At 38.4% G+C, this 23,924-nt stretch overlaps 1 protein-coding gene across 3 annotated transcripts in view; it reads left to right on the top strand.

Annotated features, from left to right (window-relative positions):
• LOC121385213 (SWI/SNF-related matrix-associated actin-dependent regulator of chromatin subfamily E member 1-like) overlaps positions 1-23,924 on the top strand; it is a 36,279-nt gene that overhangs the window by 6,114 nt on the left and 6,241 nt on the right. For 2 of the 3 annotated variants that reach the window (XM_041515785.1, XM_041515787.1), the window contains exons 5-12: positions 3,128-3,214; positions 10,657-10,788; positions 10,975-11,050; positions 12,788-12,861; positions 14,706-14,757; positions 17,123-17,295; positions 19,966-20,067; positions 20,519-20,758. In XM_041515785.1, the coding sequence (XP_041371719.1) occupies positions 3,128-3,214; positions 10,657-10,788; positions 10,975-11,050; positions 12,788-12,861; positions 14,706-14,757; positions 17,123-17,295; positions 19,966-20,067; positions 20,519-20,758 (936 nt within the window). The remainder of the gene's footprint in view (positions 1-3,127; positions 3,215-10,656; positions 10,789-10,974; positions 11,051-12,787; positions 12,862-14,705; positions 14,758-17,122; positions 17,296-19,965; positions 20,068-20,518; positions 20,759-23,924) is intronic. The other variant, XM_041515786.1, reaches the window with a different exon arrangement.

Here is a 23,924-nt window from a genome sequence, read left to right as displayed (position 1 = left end):
GAAAAACTCCACCTGCATTGCCGATTGCCGTGGCTAATTGCAGGGGTTGGAAGAAATGCATGCAATATTACATATGACGTGATGTGACATACAGCCTTTCTTACAGACTGACATATCTTCACTTAAAAGGTTTTATATAAAAATAAAATAATAATAATGTTCGTGTGTTGAAAGGTAAGTATTATTTTTGTGAGTTTTTCTAATTTTTGTAATGTTCTACAGCAAGTTAATGCTGTTTAAAATTATGCAAAATTTATGCTAAAGTCAGGTTTACTTACGCACATTTGTGGCCAGATGTTCAATATTTATGCCCATTATTACCAATCACTGTTTCTATGATTCATATCCCAATATTTCCTTATTGTTGTTGTTGGTAAAACTGTCAAATGTATTATCAAATTACCTGCAAATTACAATCAGCTATGAGTTCCTCAAAATAATTGCGATGCACCACCATTTTGTCAAGTGGAAATACTCGCCAAAAACCACTTTTTCAACTAAAAATTCCAAGGTATTTCTCACAAAAACTACAAATAATTTTTGGTGTGCCAATTGGGCTATTTCTCATCCTAGGATCGATCCTCATCGGTGTGCCCATTGGGCTATTTCTCATCCTAGGATCGATCCTCATCGGTGTGCCAATCGGGCTATTTCTCATCCTAGGATCGATCCTCATCGGTGTGCCCATTGGGCTATTTCTCGTCCTAGGATCGGTGTGCCCATTGGGCTATTTCTCGTCCTAGGATCGATCCTCATCGGTGTGCCCATTGGGCTATTTCTCGTCCTAGGATTGATCCTCATCGGTGTGCCCATTGGGCTATTTCTCGTCCTAGTTAATGCACCTCAACTTGTATATCAAAGACTGGTATGTGCTACTTGATGTGCAGTCGGTCTGGGATCGATCCCAGAGTATGACAAATATTTTGAAAAGTCACTAGCCACAGGGCTAGTGGCTTTGTAAAAACCACTAGCCCACCAAGATAAAGCACTAGCCCAAATTCCTGATCAATTATAACTGGATTTTTATATAATTTTGGTAACATTACACATTTACAAGTATAACGGTAAAATATGACAAACACTTAAATCATGTTGTAACTTTCAGTTTTTTGTCGTGTCGTACATTTGGTCTTTTGTCAAGTGTGATCCATCGTCGTCGTCCCATTTTCGCTTTTGCCTTCCCCCCTCCCTGGAAAAATAATTGAGCAAATTCATGGTTGGTATCTAAACCCACTGTCAAAATAATTAAATTTAAATGAGGGTACGACAGTGTGACACACAGTAATAGATGGTTATGTGTATTTGGTAGTGGGTTATACATTTACTAAATGATTTACTAAATGTCGTCAGGAACACTGTGTAACAGTGATGTCAATTGCTCAAATATAGGGCATCATCTCCTGTCAGACCAATATCAAAAGAATATAACGGCGACATCTAATCCGTTGTTTAAATGATGAACAAAAAAGGTATTATCTTGTGTCGGTAGCTGTAACATATTATCCAAACCGCTACACGTAATAGGCCAAGCCGAGTCGTTGCATGTGCGGTTTTCATTAAAGAAAATTGTTTTACTGATTGCCGATATCCACCTGTAAGCGAAGTTTTAAATTAGAAAACAATAGGTAAATAAAATAAACACTGAAATTCAAAGCATGACTGGGGTTTACTTGATTGAGATTAACCTGTTATCGCGATTGGTGATTTCCAAGTTCTTAGCCTAAAACATATGTGCGGGATTAACCACCACGTGACGTGTCCAACCAATCAAAACACACGTGTCATTAGACTTACTTCCTGTGCCAGAAACTTGAAAGGGAAAAGTAAACAATGCATGCTGTAACTGTGACGATGTAGAGATAGCATGTTACTGCAGTTTGCAGACCTAGTTCAAGTGGATTATTATTATATACTGACTGCATTGTTGATATTATTCGATGACAAATGTCACAATCAAATGTATTAAACGAAATTTCAGCTGAGAGAAAAAGAAAAGAGAAGAGAAAAAAAAACACGAGCGATAAGGATGGTGGGCTAGTGGTTTTACATTTCTCACTAGCCCGAACCTAAAAGCCACGGGCGTCGGGCTAGCGGATTTGTCGAACTCTGGATCCTCATCGGTGTGTCCATTGGGTTATTTCTCGTCCTAGCTAATACACCTCAGCTTGTATATCAGAGGCTATGGTATGTGCTGTCCTGTCATTAGTATGATGCATATAAAAGATCCTCTGCTATTAATGATAAAATGTAGCGGGTTTCCTCTCTTAAGACTAAACTTCAGAATTACCGAATGTTTGACATCCAATAGCCAATGATGAATAAATCAGTGATCCCTTGTGGTTTCGTTACAACAAGAACAAACTTGTAACATTGATTACCCATTAATGCCCACAGCTTGACCCGTGCGTGCTGAAGTCCGTGGACAAGCCTCTGAGTGGTTTCGTTACAACAAGAACAAACTTGTAGCTTTGATTACCCATTAATGTCCACAGGTTGACCCGTGCGTGCCGAAGTCCCTGGACAAGCCTCTGAGTGGTTTCGTTACAACAAGAACAAACTTGTAACTTTGTAACATTAATGCCCACAGGTTGACCCGTGCGTGCCGAAGTCCCTGGACAAGCCTCTGAGTAGTTATGCTACTTTTTGTTTGCCCAGTAAATGTAGAAATCCAAGGCAGTTCGCCCCATGTACCAGTTCGCCCCCAGTTTGACCTGTTCGCCCCCAACTGTTTGCCTGGTCGCCCCCCAACTATTTGTTAGTTCGCCCCAAACTTTTAGTCAGTATCTACAAACTATCACAATTAAAACGAAATAAACCTCCACCTTATTTGATTTTAAAACAATGGTTAATCAGTTACATAACCTTTATACTGATTATGCATCTTCGGTAACCCCTTTGTGGGGGCAAACTGGTTCATGCACGTGGGGGTGAACTGACATCCTATTAGGCGGCGAACAGACATGGGGGGGCGCGAAACGTCTGGTACCCTAAATGTAGGATCCCTCTCTAAGACTTGATGTCGAAATTATCAAATGTTTGACATCCTATAGCCGATGGCTAATAAATTAGTGTGACCTAGTTGGTGTTGTTAAAACAAAAACAAATTTGGAACTTTTATTCCCGGCAGGTTGACCCGCGCGTGCCGAAGCCACCCAAACCCCCGGACAAGCCCCTGATGCCGTACATGCGGTATAGCCGAAAGGTGAGTAGGAAGGTGAGCTCGATCGCGATATCGAAAAACTATTTTTTCAGTTCCGTAGCCACGTTCGTAGAGCTGTTTGTCTGTAGTCGTCGCCAGTCTGTCTGATGTCGTCGCTCGCGCTGTGTTAGATGTAGAAGGCTTTCTAGATGGTGTGTCTCAGCAGTCTGTCAGAAAAGAAAAATTCACTTCAAGTATTTCAGTTTTTGCTGGGCAAGTATTCATCATTTTTGTTAATATCAATTCATTATTATTTTTTTTTTAAAGTTCTGTGATAGGGTTCATAAGCAGAGTTTCTGCCAGAATGTAACAAGGGTAAAATTACGTATCCTAAAATATTGGAATTTATATAAAGATTATAGCGAGAAAACTGCTGTCAAAGTACGTGAAATGCAGTTAACAATTTTAAAATATTTCAAACCTTTAACCACCTAGAAGGTTTTTTTTCATTTCGCACCCACAAATTATTTTCTGGCAGAAAACCTGGTAATGGTCATGGGAATCATACAACATCATGGAAGTTTGAGTTGGTTTATAGATCGTTCTCAAAAATAAAAAGAGGGTGATGATAGTTTTTGTTTTTCTCATTTAAAATGACATAAAGAGACATAGGCAAGGCTAGCTCTGCCATTCACCAAATGCGAATTTTAAACACAACTGGCAAATTTTATTTTAACGTGGCGAACAAATTTCATGCTATGGTTGATATTTTGTTGAAAATAATGGTGGGGTTTTGCAAATGTTTTAGTTTAATAGATAATTTGGCGAAATGTTCTGCACACTCAGAGCTAGCCCTGATAGGCTATTCAAGTGAAACCATTGTACATTTTATTACATCATATTGATGATGGCAGAACACTTGTTGGAAGGCATTTTTAAAAAAGGTCATTAAATGTTTATTCCAAATATATTTTTTAAAAGTCATGGAAACTTATAGCATGTGGTTGAAAAACAGAGTTTATGAACCGTGCTCAAGACGGTGAACATATCTCGTCAAAGTCTGTCCTAAAACCTTTCACTTCAAGTGTTTAACTGTTAAGGGGTAAGTGGGCTTCATTTAGATGTCTATGAGAATTTACGTTAATTGAAATATATATACATGTATATATTTCACAGGATCAGTATTTTTTTGTTTTGAATTTTCTGCATTAGGCCTACTTTTATGAATGTAATATTTTCATATGCTTACCATTTATGACACCCAATAGCCGATGTGTATTTTTGTGCTGGGGTGTCATTAAAAATTCATTCATTCATTCATTTTATTTGACTTTTTACGTAACGATTTTGTTTGCCTGTTATATACATGAAGACCCTGTGTTCACTTTCTGAGACTTTCAGTTGTCACCAAGCCCGACAAGCAAGTTGTATTGTGAACTGACTGGAGTGTGTTCTGTATTGTGATTGGTTAATTACATTCTTTTTTCGGGATCAAATGAAAATAACACCTGGAAAGCTAATGACGTCATTAGACGATTCAAGGGTCTACAGTTAGATTGTAGCCAGGTATTTTTTTTCAAGAAATGTCAATTATACAGTTAGTTCTGTAGAAAAACAATTCAGTTTACAATGGACATAACCATATGGAGTTTTTAGATTTGCTGGTGTTATTGTCTATTTGATGCGCGCAAACAGACCATAACACTCGCAAGTCTGAAAACTCCATATGGTTATCTCCTAATTCTGTGATCTTTCTGAAATTGTTCCCATGTTTATGTATTTGAGTAATTTGAAAAAACCCACAAAATGTCAAAAGTGTGTTTGTTATCACCTGCAAGAATATGTGATGTAATTTCAAAATATATGAAATATTGTTGCTTTAACATGTGTTATTATCTATTTGTTTTACATTGTAAACTTGGGCAAATGTTATCTCTTTCACAGTAATGTCTTCAATATACGTTTAGTCTGTCTGTCTCCTTTTCATTATACCGAGGTAAAACGTTAGTTGAGTAACTCTGGGATTCTAGAATGTTTATAAAATCCACTAGCCATGGGATCAGTGGTTTTTAAAATCCACTAGCCATGGGATCAGTGGTTTTTAAAATCCACTAGCCATGGGATCAGTGGTTTTTAAAATCCACTAGCCATGGGATCAGTGGTTTTTAAAATCCACTAGCCATGGGATCAGTGGTTTTTAAAATCCACTAGCCATGGGATCAGTGGTTTTTAAAATTTACTACTCATGATTGAAAAATCACTAGCCCAACTTTACTTTAAGTTAATACAAGTTTACTAAATAATAGTAATAATTGGATATGTCCCCTAAAGAAGGAGATAGTTTAAAAACACTAACAATGGGGTGGGGGCAGGATATTCATATTTACAAAATAGACTTAACTGCAACATTTGACCAAATATTTTCACTAGCCTTTGGGCATGGCAGTACTTATTTACTAGCCCAACACTGAATGGCACTAGCCATGGGAGTGGTGCTACCATAATCTAGAAGCTTTGGTAACTGTACATATCATTTGTAGTGTGCATGGCTCCAGGACTCACATCGGTGCTAGTGTTGTGGTTAGTGTCTGTCGATGGTGAGGATTACACACACTAGTGACACCTGCAGTAGTTACTTTGTCTTAATCTGCTGTATCTTGGGTATCCACATCCAGTCACGTGACATCATGTGGTCTTGTAGGGAGTAGGACCTAGCTCAGTGGTACAGTGCTCGTCTGATGCGTAATCGAAATCCCGTCGGTGGGCCCATTGGGCTATTTCTCATTCCAGCCAGAGCTCCACAACTGGTGTAACAAAGGCCCGTGGTATATACTATCCTCTTTGTGGGATAGTGCATATAAAAGATCCCTTGCTGTTTATTGAAAAGAGTAGCCCATGAATGGGCGACAGCGGGTTTCCTCTCTCATTATCTGTGTGTGGTCCTTAACGACATGTCCAACGCCATATAACCATAAATAAAATGTGTTGAGTGTGTCGTTAAATAAAACATTTCCTTCCATATGTTTTCGGTGGACCAGCGGTAGGAATATAGGAGTAAGGCAGCAGGGTGGCTGAAACTTAATAGATAATAGAGGTCAGAATACGTATTACACACACTCAGTTTCGTTCATCAGTTCTTATTTCTGTATCTCACGTACATTTGACACCCAGTGGACAATGTCTTGTACATACTTTGCTGTCATTAAATATTCATTCATTCATTTATTCATTCATTCATTCATTCATTACCATTCCCAATGGTCAATATTTTTGTTCTAGTCAAGTGTCAAGAATTAGTTCATTTGTTCATGTATTGTGCTTGATAACAGTTCATTCATTAATCCTTTGAAAGTTTGAACTGCTTCTCTATAGAATTTATATTACATGTGAGAACGCTAGGATTGAAAGGGTTAACTTACATGTACATGTATGTGTAGATCTTGGCTGTTACTGTTGTGTTATGTGTAGATATTCTAACGTAGTTAGATGTAGTGTTAAAGAGTGTCATTGCAAACCCAGGCTGCCTCTACATATTCCCTATATGTATCCTATAACTTGCCCACACGATCCATTCAATAAACCCATTGGTTACTTGGGTGTATTAAAAACTGTTTAATGTACCGAATTGTTGTCAATGGGTCATATGTTTACAAGGTATATTATTAGCATTCGTGTTCGAGATGGAGGATTAGCTACCTCCTTCCCCCCCCCCCCCCCCCCCTCAATTTTTTTTTGGAACAAACCTTTATATTCTGTCAAAAATTATGGACATATTTGGGAAAATGAGCTGGCCTGAAAATGTTTCACCATGTATACTACTCAAAAGAATTTAAGGGTCAGACGATATTTTCGACATTACTTTCTGAATGTCAATTATATTAGCTAGACCATAATGTCACGCATGGTATTGTTCCATTCTGACGAAAGTGGGTCTAAGCAACCCATAAATGAATTAAAATCCACTGTCATTGACACTGCTGACTAGTTCTAATGGCGAAAACATGCTTACATTTGCACATAAATTAGGGCGAAAGCGAAAGGTCTGCTAAGTGCCCATAACTTGCTTTTTCACAAAGCGCTTCATTTGCACGCTTTGCATGTGTATTCCATGTTCCCAATGCTGAATTTCCGTATAATTGGAGCTTGCGTTCGTGTACGGTGCACACTCCAAATTCGACAATAGTACGACTTCAACTGACTATCGAAGATCGAGGAAGGGCTATTGCTTGGCTTCAGGATGGCAATACGCAAAGAAATGTTGCTCTGAGACTTGGTGTCAGTCGGAGTGTCGTTGGCTGACTGTGGCAACGGTACCAAGCAACGAATTCTGTTCGAAATCGTCCACGTTCGGGAAGACCCCGAAGCACTACAAATAGAGAGGACCGCTACATCACCAATATGGCTCTACGTCAACGCACAACCACTGCATGCCGATTACGTGACAATCTGCGGACTGCGACTGGAACTCGAGTGTCTGATCAAACCATACGCAATCGTCTGAGAGCCAATAATCTACGCTGCCATCGCCAGGCTGTTCGACCACCACTCCTACCATGTCACAGAACGGCCAGACGTCACTGGTGCACGCTTCATCTGAGGTGGCAACGTGTTCAGTGGGGTCGAGTGATGTTCACTGATGAGTCCAGGTTTAGTCTCCAGTTCAACGACGGTCGGGTTCGTGTCTACAGACGTCCTGGGGAGCGCTTCGCTGACGTTAACGTTAGACAACATCACCGGTTCGGTGGTGGCAGCGTCATGGTGTGGGGCGGCATCTCTATCCACCACAGGACCCCCCTCTATGTGGTGGATGGCAATCTGAATGGAATCCGCTATCTGAATGAGATTATCCGGCCGTTGTTTCTCCCAGGCCTTCAGCAGATTGGCGGCGGGGCAGTTCTGCAGGATGACAATGCCAGACCCCACCGCGCCAGGGTGGTAACGGACTTTCTCAGACAACAAGGTATCGCCAGGATGGATTGGCCAGCATATTCGCCTGACTTGGCCCCAATAGAGGACGCCTGGGACGAATTAGGCAGGAGAGTTCGGGATAAACATGCCCCTCCGGCCAACCTTCATGATCTGGGTCAACTTCTTATGGCAGAGTGGCAGGCCATTCCCCAAGAGTTCTTCAGACGTCTGATCAACAGCATGAGGCAACGATGTGTCGAGTGTATTCGCGCCAGGGGTGGATTCACACACTATTAAACGAATGTTCTAATGTGTAAAATCCGTGTTTGACAACCTTCAACTTTGACAGCATGTCATGTGATTTTCTTGTATACAGTGACGTTTATTTGTGGTTTTTTGTAAATATGGAACAATAAATAAAAAAATTGGTGTAGTTTACATCATCAATCTAATACACTCTGAAACTTATTTGGTTATAAATTTTTGACCCTTAAATTCTTTTGAGTAGTATATTTCCAACATTTTACTCACAATATTAGTTATAACCCATATCAAATGCTTACAGAACCCTACATAGCTGTTGGTAACAATGCAAATATGAATAAACATTCTGTTATTGGCATTTCCCTTTAATTCTAACATAATATTAAAAAACAAAAGATGGGACGCGTACGCCTGAGGGCACCGAGATAATGTATGGTCAAATTTTCTAAACTGTGGGCCTGTACCGCCTTGTTCCCCCTTTATTAAGATGAGACAAACACGAAAGTATGTCATTATAAGACTGCAGTCTATGATAGACGTTTATTGCTTTGATACCGGTGGTAACCGGTCAACTTTCATTACTAGTACTTCCTGTTTTCGTGCAGTTCATACACCATGAAGAAAATGTTTATTTTTACTAATTTAATAAATAACTATATTTATTACCCCCAGTGACCACTCATAATAGGGAAAATATTTTCCGTGTTTTCTCAATGAGAAATATTATGCAGTGTTGTAACATACAATATTACTGGATGATTTGACGCTTACAAACCAGTGACTTTGTCGGTACTAAATACAGCATTATCGCGATTTGGCAAACACACAAAATGACGTCATGTACTTTAATGACTTTGCATTCACGACTGTTTTAATATTAAATTTATAACAAAATGTCATTTTAACGCAAATAATTATTTATATTTTTAGCAGAATAACGATAATTTTGTTTGTGAAAATTATCTGTGAACGTGATTAAAATGCAAAGTTATAGCAATACCCAGAACAGTGTGTAAAGTGGTTTACATTGTTTCTATAGCCTACATGTACGTGCATGTGCGCCTAAAATAAAGGTGTATAGAGAAAACATAGCTGGAGTAATAAATAGAATAGTAAACTCAGTACCAGTTATTATCAATGTATGTCCCAAGTGAAATACTTTTCATTTGTCACATGCTAAAGCTCACGACAACTAAAAATGATTTGATTCGGGATATAACTTTGATAATAACTAGTATCTCGTTTATTATCCTCTATATAACTCAGGCGCTTTGATTGTGTGCTTCATGTCCATTAGATACCCCAAAAAACCAAGCCCCTACCCCAAAACCCCCTCTTCTGATAAATGGGACGTACTGACCAATCGTATGGTAGTGTCGGTGTGTGTCACACCTCTGTGGTGTACACTGTAGAATACGACTTGTGGTTTGTAGAGATGTCGTATTTAACGTTGATTAGTTCATTGTTGTAATTATATTAACTGCATGCTTGATAGTTCTGCATGATTTGCTGTTGTAGGACCAGTATTTATGCCAACATGGTCTAAATTAACATGGATGTGGTTTAACATAAAATGTTGAAGAAATGATATTTAGTAAAAAAACTACATCAGATTTGTTTAACATTTACAGCATCAAGGAATTTTTCATTTTTAAACTTCCTATTTTGTTGTTGTCATTTTGTTTGTTACATTTTTCTCGAGTAATAAAGAATTAGTATGCATGTGCACATAGTAAATCACTTTACATTTTGTAGCATTTTTTAGTTGTGTATTTAACATTTTCGGTTATTTTGTGCACACTTGAACTTAACATTAAACCAGCATACTTTTAATGTATAATGTTGAATACTCTGATAATAATGTTACAACTGACAATCATTTAAGAATGCTCAGTAATACATTGTAGTAATGATACCATTACAAATAATATTTAATAAAATATTTAATGAGATATTTAACACTATATTTAATATTCATTAACATATTTAATTCAGTGTATGAGAAATATTTAGTAATGATACTTAACAAATGTATCTTTGAAGTTGGAAAAACTTTTAACAAATGAATGTATTTGATGAAGATAGATGTAAAGAAATATATAACAGTCTATTTAATAAATATACAAACTATTTAATAAATGAATATACATGTATTTATTAAAGTTAAAAAATATATATAATAGTTACTATAATTTATATTGAATAAAAATAGTAAATTAGCTTATTTAACAAATGATTATATTTAATAAGGATTAAACATGTATTTAGTAAGATAAAATATATTTCACTGACATTTGTGTGTTCTGTGTTTTGTGTCTGTGTTTTGACAAGAGGTTCTGTTTAAGGTGTGGGAGCAGGTGAAGGCCACGAACCCTGACCTCAAGCTGTGGGAGATCGGGAAGATCATCGGAGGAATGTGGCGTGACCTCAACGAATCGCAGAAACAGGAGTTCATTGATGAGTACGAGTCCGAGAAGGTGCGTATCCATTTAAAGATGGGGGTGGAGGGTAGCTCAGTACGAGTTCGAGAAGGTGCGTATCCATTTAAAGATTAGGGGGAGGGGTAGCTCAGTTATAGTCTGAGAAGGTGCATATCCATTTAAAGATGGGGGGGGAGGTTTGATATTTTGATGTTTTTGTTTTGATGTTTTGTTGTCTTGCAGGCCCTGTACACCGAGGCTCTGAAAGCGTACCACAACTCGCCAGCGTACCAGGCATATGTCGCAGCCAAAAGTAAAGGTACGCAGTGTTAAAAGAATCCCTAGTCATCATTCATGTTTTATTATATAACATTTAGTGAAATATCTTAAAATATCAGTGAAATAAAAGTATTATCAGTCACTCAGTGACGATAACACATTTTAGAGTGAAAATTTCACTATTTCACTCCCATATGTGTTATCGTCACTGTAGAAAGGGTTATTTTCACTGCAAGAAAGCCAAAACTATTTTACTGCTGGCATTTTAAAAATAAAGGTATATTGCCAAAAGTTATATAATAAAGAGAAAATTTCGTGTTTTTTGTCAAATATGATTTATATCTCATCTTGTGAAGTTTGCAATAACTTGTCGCGCGATAACTGGGTTATTAAATTTTGGTATCCCCGGGATATCGGGATACCATTAATCTCGAACACTGTATTGCTTTAGCAGTACTCAGAATGGTTGTTAGCTGTTAATGCTTAAATAGGTGCTTTGCCACTAATGAAGTCAGAGGATTTCAAATTGCATGTAAAACATTTTTTTGTTATCTTAGCCTGTGATCAGCAGAAACCATGGGAGACTGTCAGTAATTGTGGTAATGGTGGATTCTGTTACATGCTAATAGATAACAGACATTCAATTCTGTGATGATGTCAATACGGTGCTGACCGGTTCTGGAAGTGATGGTTTTCATACTGTCCTCTGGCTTGTGGCAGAGAAAAGAAAGATGAACTCAGTGTGAAAACTGTCGGTGTAATTTTGACAGTATGTCACATTTTGGTGGAATGCAATCATCTAGAGCAAACTAGAAAAGATATATTTGGTAGAAGAAATGTTATGTGAGATTCAGGCCTCATTTCGATTCCATCCTGAACTATTGTGGAAATTTCTTCTTGATATTGAATTTTATTCTAAATTTTACTTTCATCTTTCTGTGATATTAGGAAATGAACTGTGTTACTCACACTCAATCCCAGGCCTTTGAACATTGCAAGAACGATTGTTTCGTTTACTCATTGCTCATGCATATCTAATTTTGTGTAACCTGTTTTGTGTTCTCGCAGAAATTTGGAGCACCATTTATAATGGACATATAACGGGTTATGCAAAAATGAAATGATTGTTTACATGGATTTATTTTTGCATAACCGACAAATGGGTCACACAGATTTTCAGTCCTCAGAGGTCTGAATCCCACATTACATTTTTCTTCTATACAGAGACCAGGGCTTCGAGGTTATGGTAGCCCCACTCCCAGGGTTTGGAATATTCAATGTTGGGCTAGTAAATAATGACTATCTACATGCCCGATGGCTAGTGAAAAAAGTCAAGTTGTCAAATGCTGCATTAAAGTCTTATTTTGTAAATAAGAATATCTTACATACACCACCACCTCCAAATCTAAGGGTTTTTAACTTATCTCTCTCTCTCTCTCTCTCTCTCTCTCTCTCTCTCTCTCTCTCTCTCTCTCTCTCTCTCTCTCTCTCTCTCTCTCTCTCTCTCTCTCTCTCTCTCTCTCTCTCTCTCTCTCTCTCTTTCTCTCTTTATGTTATACATCCAGTTATTTCTATTGGTAAACTTGTATGTACTTACAAGTAGGGCTAGTGAATTTTTAATCATGGCTAATACATTTTGAAAATCACTCATCCCATGGCTAGTTGATCTTTATAAAAAAAATCTCGGAAGCCCTGGAGACACTGTTGTGCAATACCAAGTGTTCCTTACATGATTCTGTCAGTAGGGTTTTAATGGATGAGTTGTGATTTGTTTCAGCTTCGTCGGACGCGGCCATCGAAGAGGAGGAAGAGCGTGAGCGATCTCGACAGTCGAGCCGATCCGCAGCGCAGGTAGTCACACAGTCTTACAGATTAAAATTAGTTCTACTGGTCTACCAGTAGATCTAACAGCATTGCATAGACTCCCATGTCCAGGTGACATTTCATCTATAAAAATTTTAATATTGACCAATTACACTTCACCTTTTGTAGCGTTATTCGGGAGCATAGTAATTCTAAAAATATTGGGCGAGACTATTTATGCAATAGGCAAACATTTAAAAAAAAGAGGGAAAAGTGTAGTAATAAACTGGATTGTATACTAGTATAAACAGATTTTTATGGGGATACCATCACATTATTTTTTTCATCTTGAAACAAATTTTATATAAAATTTTATATTGGAATTACTTCGTAATTCACCCGAATCATTTAGTATACCCTCGGCATAATCCCAAATGTTTTCAAATCACTGGCATGATTTCGAATGAAAGTTCAACTGGACATGGACGGGGTGATGTTAAATCCACAGGTAATAGTAATTAACCAGTGGAGCTAATTTTAATTAGATTGCGATTAGTAGTACCGACTTGTCGCATGCAATCAAATCATGTGGTGACAACACCTAAATCGGAGTGACTTCAGTCTTATACAACAAGTCGTGTTGGAATCGTACCGATTAGAACATGTCCTATTTCTCGCAACAAATCGTAAGCTCTCAACCAATCAAATCACATTAAAGTTCAGCTGTTCAGTTTTGTCACCTCTGGTAGAGCACTCACCTGATGCACAGTCGGTCAGGTACCGCTCCCTGTTAGTGGGCCCATTGGGCTATTTCTCGTTCTAACCTGTGCACCACGACTGGTATATCAAAGGCCGTGGTATGTGCTTTCCTCTCTGTGGGATGGTGCATATAAAAGATCCCTTGCTACTAAGGGAAAAATGTAACGGGTTTCCTTTCGAAAACTATGTCACAATTACCAAATGTTTGACATCCAACAGCCGATGGTTAGGTGGTGTCGTTAAAAAAGCATCAGGTTTGACTTTCATGTTGGTTTACCCATTTGTGAAAAAAGGTATGGCCCTTGAATTTAAGAGATATGAAACTTTGTTTTGCAGACTTTATTTTTGGAACACCTCAAAATATTGAGTTGAAATTTTGTGTGTAGCTTTACCATGTACTTTTACAGAACCTCTTACATTCATGGCCATTTACTCATTTTTCTCAGTTATGGCCCTTGGGGTCCTGTAAGGGACATGTAAATGATGTACTGCCTTAGTAGTACTCTCAGAATGCTTGTTTGTCTGTTTTGAGCACAAGAAAGCCTATTTTGTGCATCGTTATTAACAGTTGTTGAAGGGTTTCGGATGTTTATAAATGTACTTCAATTATTTTAATGTATTCAAAGCTTAACATTTCAGTGTTTCTAATTAATGTGGGCATAATTGTTTTTTGCATATGTATTTTGAGCAAAACTTTTACAGGGCTTCTAGATTAAGGTAGTCCCATTCCCATGGCTACTAATATTCAATGTTGGGCTCGTAAATAACTACTATTGACATGCCCGATAGCTAGTGGAAAAAAAAAGTCAAATGTTGCAGTTACATCTATTTTGTAAATATGAATATCTTGACACCACCCCATGTTAGTGTTTTTAAGCACTATCTCCTTCTTTAGGTGACTTCTAATTATTACTATTAGTCAGTAAACTTTTATTAACTTACAGTAAAGTAGGTCTAGTGGATTTTTAATCGAGGCTAGTACATTTTTAAAATCAATGATCCCATGGCTAGTGGATTTTATAAAAATTCTAGAAGCCCTGCTTTTATCACTTCGACTTTGGTGGAATCTAATTGTCTGCAAGTGTTGTTTGTGGATATTAATTTTGTTTGTTTGTTTGTTTGTTTTCGGTCAGGCTAAGATGGAGATTCCAAGAATCAGTATCCAACCTGCGGAAGATGAAGATGGTACGTTGTATTTCTTTATCTCATGTGTTTTATAAGGACGAGGCGTAGCCCAGTGGTAAAACCGGCCTTGGTGGCGTCGTGGTTAGGCCATTGGTCTACAGGCTGGTAGGTACTGGGTTCGGATCCCAGTCGAGGCATGGGATTTTTAACACAGATACCGACTCCAAACCCTGAGTGAGTGCTCCGCAAGGCTCAATGGGTAGGTGTAAACCACTTGCACCGACCAGTGATCCATAACTGGTTCAACAAAGGCCATGGTTTGTGCTATCCTGCCTGTGGGAAGCGCAAATAAAAGATCCCTTGCTGCTAATCGGAAAGAGTAGCCCATGTAGTGGCGACAGCGGGTTTCCTCTCAAAATCTGTGTGGTCCTTAACCATATGTCTGACGCCATATAACCGTAAATATAATGTGTTGAGTGCGTCGTTAAATAAAACATTTCTTTCTTTCTTTCCCAGTGGTAAAACGCTCACTTGATGTGCGGTCGGCAGGGTATGCATTTTGGATTTTTTTTGACTGGCCATTCGGACCACTCACAGCAACACTTTGACTCGCCCGTACAATTTTTGAATGGCCCACGACCGAATTTCATGAAAAAAAACAAAATACAACCTTACTTAAATTGCACTATAAAATCAAACATAAAAACAATAATAACAACACAAAAGAATGAAACAGAACTTGTTTTAGTTTTATTACAAACTGTTGTAATTAAATTATAATTATTATGTTGTCACGGGACCCACACAATAAAACATCTTGAACGTTTTTACCAAGGCTCGGTCTTGGAATGAATAAGGAGCTTTTATAGCCGTATGACGAGGAATAAAAAAAAAAACTAAGCTGAGGAATAAAAAAAAAAACTAAGCTGACAGCAATCTGTACAAACAATAATCACATCTACCAGAGAAATAAACACACAACACAATTTAAGGCATAATCACTATTTAATTATGAAACTGATAACAACAATATTTCTATAGTAGACTCAGTATATTCCGTAAGAAACTCAAAAACTAGATTTTGCATTTAATTCAGTTGATGAAAGGAAATTGTTGTAAAGACTATACTAGTTTTTTGCACCTAAGAAAGATGGTGGCACATCGCAGTCATTTTCGATAGCTGATTGTGACAGCTAATTTGATCATAAATTTGATCGTTTTACCAACAACGGAAATCACCAAATATCGGGATATGCATTGTAGTTCGTTTTAAAAAAAGAAATTCTTGTAAGAAAATCTCTGTTATTGAGAATAATGGACAGTTGACCACAAACACCTGTAAGTAAATGCAACTTTTTCGGGGGTTTTGTTTTTTTGTTAATTTTAATCAACATTAACTGATCAAAAATATCTTTAAAATTAGAAAAACCCACAAAAATAATACTTAACAATTCAAATATGAAATATATTTTATGTATTTATAAAACATTTTAAGTGAATATATATATATATATATATATATATATATATGAGTAAAAATTATAAACTTGTACCCACTCAACGTGGTTTTTGTCAAAAATTAATCCAGTAGTCTAAAGGTTAAAATACTAAATCTGCACATGCTATGTGTTTACTTTAAAAAAAAAAAATCTCCTTGTAAGATATCATAAGTAAGGACTAGCTTATGTGGGATTTGAAACCGGATTCTGTACGAATCTCAGACGTTGGGTCAGAAGCTTGCGGTTGTAAGATGGCATCACAAAATATCTATACTACCAGGGCTTCTAGGTTATGGTAGCCCCACTCCCATGGCTAGTGATATTCAATTTTGGGCTAGTAAATAACTACTATTGTCATGCCCGACGGCTAGTTCCAGTTAAGTAAATTTTGTAAATATCTGAATATTCTGCTCCCACCCCAACCCCCCAATGTTAATGTTTTTAAGCTTTATCTCCCCCTTTAGGTGACATATCTGTTTATTACTATTATTTACTCAATTGTATTAACTTAAAGTTTAGTAGGGCTAGTGAATTTTTAATCGTGGCAAGTAAAGTTTTTAAATCACTGATCCCATGGCTAGTGGATTTTATAAAAATTCTAGAAGTCCTGCATTACATCGCTTTTACGATTGTGGTGGAATGAAAACAAAAACAAATTCAATGTTTATCAACTAATACATGTAGCCCAAATTTCTAGATTTGTAATTGCAAAATTATTTACTGTACTGTGATTATAAATTACAATAATGAGGCCAAATTTACAAAGCTTCTTTTTGTCTTTCATGTGTGTAACTACACACATTTACATTGCTTAAACACCTGCACTGAAGAAAAAGAGGCTTCTTAAATTTGGCCCTTGATGTCTTCATACATACCGGTCACGCTGTATTTTTCACAAATGTCTCAGTTTTTCCTCTTTCTTTCAGACCCTGACGATGGGTTCTCGGTAAAACACATTTCTCATGCGCGGTACAGCCGCAACCACCGCCTCATCCACGAGATATTCAGCGAGTACGTCGTCCCCGACGTCAGGACCGTGGTGACTGCTGGCCGAATGAGTGTCTTGAAGAGACAGGTCCAGTCTCTGACCATGCACCAGGTACTGTTTCACGATGCACCAGGTACTGTGTCACCATGCACCAGGTTCTGTGTCACCATGCACCAGGTACTGTGTCATGAATGAGTGTCTTGAAGAGACAGGTCCAGTCTCTGACCATGCACCAGGTACTGTGTCACTAATGAGTGTCTTGAAGAGACAGGTACTGTGTCACCATGCACCAGGTACTGTGTCACCATGCACTGTGTCACCATGCACCAGGTATTGTGTCACTAATGAGTGTCTTGAAGAGACAGGTCCAGTCTCTTGACCATGCACCAGGTACTGTGTCACCATGCACTGTGTCACCATGCACCAGGTATTGTGTCACTAATGAGTGTCTTGAAGAGACAGGTCCAGTCTCTTGACCATGCACCAGGTACTGTGTCACCATGCACTGTGTCACCATGCACCAGGTATTGTGTCACTAATGAGTGTCTTGAAGAGACAGGTCCAGTCTCTTGACCATGCACCAGGTACTGTACTGTGTCACCATGCACTGTGTCACCATGCACCAGGTATTGTGTCACTAATGAGTGTCTTGAAGAGACAGGTCCAGTCTCTTGACCATGCACCAGGTACTGTGTCAACCATGCACTGTGTCACCATGCACCAGGTATTGTGTCACTAATGAGTGTCTTGAAGAGACAGGTCCAGTCTCTTGACCATGCACCAGGTACTGTGTCACCATGCACTGTGTCACCATGCACCAGGTATTGTGTCACTAATGAGTGTCTTGAAGAGACAGGTCCAGTCTCTTGACCATGCACCAGGTACTGTGTCACCATGCACTGTGTCACCATGCACCAGGTATTGTGTCACTAATGAGTGTCTTGAAGAGACAGGTCCAGTCTCTTGACCATGCACCAGGTACTGTGTCACCATGCACTGTGTCACCATGCACCAGGTATTGTGTCACTAATGAGTGTCTTGAAGAGACAGGTCCAGTCTCTTGACCATGCACCAGGTACTGTGTCACCATGCACTGTGTCACCATGCACCAGGTATTGTGTCACTAATGAGTGTCTTGAAGAGACAGGTCCAGTCTCTTGACCATGCACCAGGTACTGTGTCACCATGCACTGTGTCACCATGCACCAGGTATTGTGTCACTAATGAGTGTCTTGAAGAGACATGTCCAGTCTCTTGACCATGCACCATGTACTGTGTCACCATGTACCAGGTACTGTGTCACCATGCACCAGGTATGTCCAGTCTCTTGACCATGCACCATGTACTGTGTCACCATGTACCAGGTACTGTGTCACAATGTTTGTGTGTGGAGGTTCTTGAGTAGTGGTGGAAGGAGGTTTGTGTGGCAGGGGAGGTTCATGAGTAGTGGTGGAGGGAGGTTTGTGTGGCAGGGGAGGTTTGTGTGTGGCAGATGAAGTTCTTGAGTAGTGGGGGAGGGAGATTTGTGTGGCGGACGAGGTTTGTGTGTGGCAGGTGAGGTTCTTGAGTAGTGGTGGAGTGAGGTTTGTGTGGCAGGGGAAGTTCTTGAGTAGTGGGGGAGGGAGGTTTGTGTGGCAGGGGAGGTTTGTGTGTGGCAGGGGAGGCTCTTGAGTAGTGGTGGAGGGAGGTTTGTGTGGCAGGGGAGGTTCTTGAGTAGTGGTGGAGGAGGTTTGTGTGGCAGGGGAAGTTCTTGAGTAGTGGTGGAGGGAGGTTTGTGTGTGGCAGGGGAAGTTCTTGAGTAGTGGTGGAGGAAGGTTTGTGTGGCAGGGGAGGTTCTTGAGTAGTGGTGGAGGGAGGTTTGTGTGGCAGGGGAGGTGGGAGGTTCTTGAGTAGTAGGGGAGGGAGGTTTGTGTGGCAGGGGAGGTTCTTGAGTAGTGGGGAGGGAGGTTTGTGTGGCGGGCGAGGTTTGTGTGTGGCAGGGGAAGTTCTTGAGTAGGGGAGAGGTTCTTGAGTAGTGGTGGAGGGAGGTTTGTGTGTGGCAGGGGAAGTTCTTGAATAGGGGGGAAGTTCTTGAGTAGGGTCTAATGTTCATCCACCAATTTGCTTTTATAGTAGGCGAGACGTTTGATTCTGCAGAATTCTTGTTTTGTTTCTGCAGAATTTTTGTTTTGTTTCTGCTAAAGTGAATGTAACGGAAATTACAGACAATCGTTACATGCATATGTGAAACAGAAAATGGTACATTCGTCGGTTTGTTCCTGCTAAAGTGAATCTTAAAGGGACAGACCCTAGTTTCAGCCCATGAAAATGCACACTAAGCTTAGTTAATCTACAAACAAGTAATACATTTGAATAAAGTTACAATAGAGTGAAACATGCGTCTGTGACTTTGAAATGGTAATATAGCCTCTAAAAATAGACTTAAACTCGGCTCCATAACTTTTACTTCTCAGATGCACGTGCGTTTTTAAAAATGTGAGAAATGCTTTTTGTGATATTAAAAACACCAGGATGACAAAAAACACTTCGAATGTACAGAAATGGATAATCTAAACAATAAAATCTAAGTAAAGTATGATTTCAGTTATCAAAAATGGCTCTAATAGTAAAAAATATGCCTTAGTGTTTAAAAACAAGGGTAAGGCCCTTTAAACAGAAATTACAGACAAACTTTACATGTATATGTGAAACAGAAAATGGTACTTTGGTGAACCATGTTAGTGACTCTGCCAAGGAGCTGTGATGGTTGTGGGTTTACGGGAACTGTTCTCTTTGTTTTAGAAAAAACTGGAGGAGGAGCTACAGACGATAGAGGAGCGACACGAGGTCAAGAAACGAAAGTTCATCGAGTCGAGCGAGCTCTTCCACAAACAACTCAAGAAGGTAGATTTCCACGGTCTCATGGCCGTTTGCTTTTCTCTGTTTGTTTGTTTGTTTGTTTTCTTTTTAATGACACCACTAGAGCACATTGATGGACTAATCATCGGCTGTTGGATGTCAAACATTTGGTAATTCTGACCTGTAGTCATCAGAAGAAACCCGCTACATGTTTCCATTAGTAGTGGGCGGGACGTAGCCCTGTGGTACAGCGCACAGTCTTACTGACTACAGACTGATCTAACAGAGTTTGTTTCTGACAGTTATGTGAGATTGATAGAAGACATGTTCACTGTTACAGTCTGACTATTAGTGGTTTTACGGACTACAGACTGATCTAACAGAGTTTGTTTCTGACAGTTATGTGAGATTGATAGAAGACATGTTTACTGTTACAGTCTGACTATTAGTGGTTTTACGGACTACAGACTGATCTAACAGAGTTTGTTTTTGACAGTTATGCGAGAGTAAGCCTCAGGTGACGGAGGACATGTTCAACGTAATGGTCCAGAAGGCGAAGGACGACCTCAAGCAGCGACATCAGCAGCTACTACAGCAGCAGGAGGAGGAGAGGAAGAAACAGAGTGAGAAGGAGGAGGAAGGAAGGAAGAAGCTGGAGGAGGCGAGGAAGAATGAAGTGCCAACAGAGATTTCGGAACAACCGATGGAGGAAGACGTAACACAGCATAATTCTGTGGTATGTATAGTGATTTTAATCCTGCAATTACCGTTTATATTGACAGATTATGATGACGGATAAAGCATGGTCATATCCATATAGTAGCAGGATAGGACTTTTGAATTGCTCATTTATCCTCTAGGTCATCGTACAATGTAGCTGAAATAACAGAAGTAATAGCTTATCCCCTTAGTTTTTATGGTCTGCAGGATAAAGATAATAACTAGTTAATGATGTCGGACATTGGTTTTATTCTATTCAGGCCAAATGAGAAATTCTGATCGGCAGAGCGTCACGGATTTCCCATTCTTACCTTCACAGGATAATGCCGATGTCCGACGTCATTAACTAGTTATTCTCTATAAAATCGCAGACTCTAGAATTGTATTTTAATTCGGCAAAATATTTTTTACAAATAATTATATTTAATTTTTAGAAAACTCGGCGGTGCTTGAAGTTTGATAGATAATTTGGTGACGTTATTTTCTGTTCACCTGGAGTTAGTTCCTGCTCATTCAAACTATCAGACTCCAGGTTTTAAACGCTGCGACATATTGTTTTCACTGTTAGAGCCGGTTTTGATAATTGGAACCAGACATCACTTACATTTGATTGTTTATAATCGTTCCCAGCCACCATGAATATTGTTTTTGTAAATAATTTCAATTTGACATAAGAAGACAAGTAAAAGTGTTTAAGAAATAACCAAAAACCCACTATTTTTTATGTGCAATTAAAACAACAATTGGTTAATAATTAAATTTTCTTTGCGTCTATACACTTTACGGCAATCTGATTGGTCCAGAGGTGCTTACTTTTTTTCGTTCATATCTCGATGAACTGAAAAAATTTAAGCCACGCCTACTACTGCCCCCTCCCCCTCTCTCTCTCTCTCCCCCCCCCCCCCCCCCCCCCCCCCCCACTGACTCGCACTAGTTTTGTGCAACAAGCCAGATTATTCAGGCAACCATATTTAGATATTTTGAAGAAAATACACGTGAAAGCTACAAAATCAATAATAATTTTTTTTAATGCATACGATAAATTGATGGAAAATGCTATAGCAGAGTAGACATGTAAATCTATACGCATTGATAAAAGAAAAACAAAAAAATCTTCGCAAATCATGACATGAGACTCGGTCAGTGGCCAAAAAAATCATGTAGGAAACTTCACTCAGGCCTGCAACTTACTTGTAAGCGATGTTCCAAACGGTTCCATCGACAGCATAAATGTTAGACACGTTCCCTTCATTCACTTTTATAAAATATAAACTAAATACGAATAGGACAATTCCTTCCAATATAACGAAATGATCCGTAAAAATGCACAGCAGCTAGATGAAATAGCGTCGCTTATCAAAATTACATCATTTACCAAATGACGTCATTTACAAAAAAATCACCTAATTCAAATAATAGTGAATGAATGTTTGCATTCTTACGCGATATAAGTATCAATGATGTTTACACAAACAATACTACAGGCGTATTTAAAGCTAAATAAAATAGATTCAATTATGTATTGTTAAAATATGCATATAAATTTAATTATAAGATTTGACCGCAATTATTTTTGGTTCATGCAAGTATGAACCAGAAAAACAATGTGCACACTTTTGTATGACCCGCTATGCGGAGTCATACAGTGTGCACCGTTTTTTCGGTTCATACTTCCATGAACCAAAAAATAATTGCGGTCAATTCATAAATAAATAAATAAAATTGTAGTAGTACATTCCATAGTAAGAAATTATGTTGGCTGATGGGAAGGGCTATAAGTTATATGTTCATACATCCGAAGTGTTTATGGTCGTCTTGGTATTTCTGTTACTACGGAATAGATTTTTCTTATTTTTAAAAACACACTTACTTCTGAGAAAAAAATTGTTATGGAGACAAGATGAAATATTTGTTTTAACCTTTAGACTACTGGATTAATTTGTGACAAAAACCACGTTGAGTGTGTCCAAGTTTAAAAATTTTACTCCCATATATTCACTTAAATGTTTTATAAATATATAAAATAAAGTTGATATTTGAATTTGTAAGTATTATTTTCATGGATTTTTCAAATTTTAATAATATTTTAGATCAGTTAATGTGGATTAAAATTAGGCAAAAAATCGAAAAAATTATATTTACTTTCAGGCATTTGTAGCCAACTGTCCAGTATTTATGTCCATTATTCCCAACAACAGTGGTTTTCTGACCAGAAATTTTAAAAAAAGAAAAAAGATTCATGTCCCAATATTTGGTGATTTTTGTTGTTGGTAAAACGACCAAATGTATTAACAAATTAGCTGTTACAATCAGCTATCGATCCCTGAAAATGACCACGAGGTGCCGACATTTCTCGTTACCGAAAACACTTGCCGAAAACCACTTTTTCAACTCAATATTCCAAAGCATTTTGCAGTGAAAAATCTAAATTTGAAGACATAGCAAGCTGAGTTGTCTTCTGTTTCCTGTTAATAAATCGATTCCAGTGAGTGTTATGTGCAAAACTGTGGGAAATATGAATTGGGGATTGCACTGTATACAGTGTACAGTATGTCGACTGGCGTGACGTCGGGCGAGATATCTCGCCTGCAGTAGTCAGGTTAAAAGCGTATGTCCATGTCTTAACATCACAGACTATTGTTTAACTCTGCTGTAACTTTATCCAGATGTATTACAGATTTGTTTATATTAAGTACACTTAGTGTCCATTTTTAGGTGTGAACTTAACGACGACACCAATGGCAATTGCTCTCATTGAGATATAAATTACCATAGGTAGAGAGCATCACCAATGGCACTTTTGTGCTGTCGGTAAAACTCCTCAACAATGGCAAAATGTATACACCTGGTGTACATTATCTCTCAGTATTTAACATTTGCTCATTTGGAATATGTTTATATACAGTAAAATAACCTTTCAGTCATGTTTATAATTTTTTGCAAAGACCACTTTTAAAAACACCATAGGCAGGCTCAAAATTGCTGTCGGTGGGCTGCTTCCCCCATGGCAATTTTCTTTTCAAAATTGCTCAGGGAGACAAATTCTTCAGTTCAGGCACTGCATTTTTAGGGGTTGAATTTATGGTCTGCAACTTTTAATGTACTGGCTCTGAGCCAGGCCTGTGTCACTCAGCAAATTTTAAAAACAACTGAAGAATAGTATTTTAATTTAGCAAAACAAT

The sequence above is a fragment of the Gigantopelta aegis genome, chromosome 11 (assembly GCF_016097555.1).
Source record: "Gigantopelta aegis isolate Gae_Host chromosome 11, Gae_host_genome, whole genome shotgun sequence".
Taxonomy (NCBI): Eukaryota; Metazoa; Mollusca; class Gastropoda; order Neomphalida; family Peltospiridae; genus Gigantopelta; species Gigantopelta aegis.
This window is presented reverse-complemented; position numbering and strand designations above follow the sequence as displayed.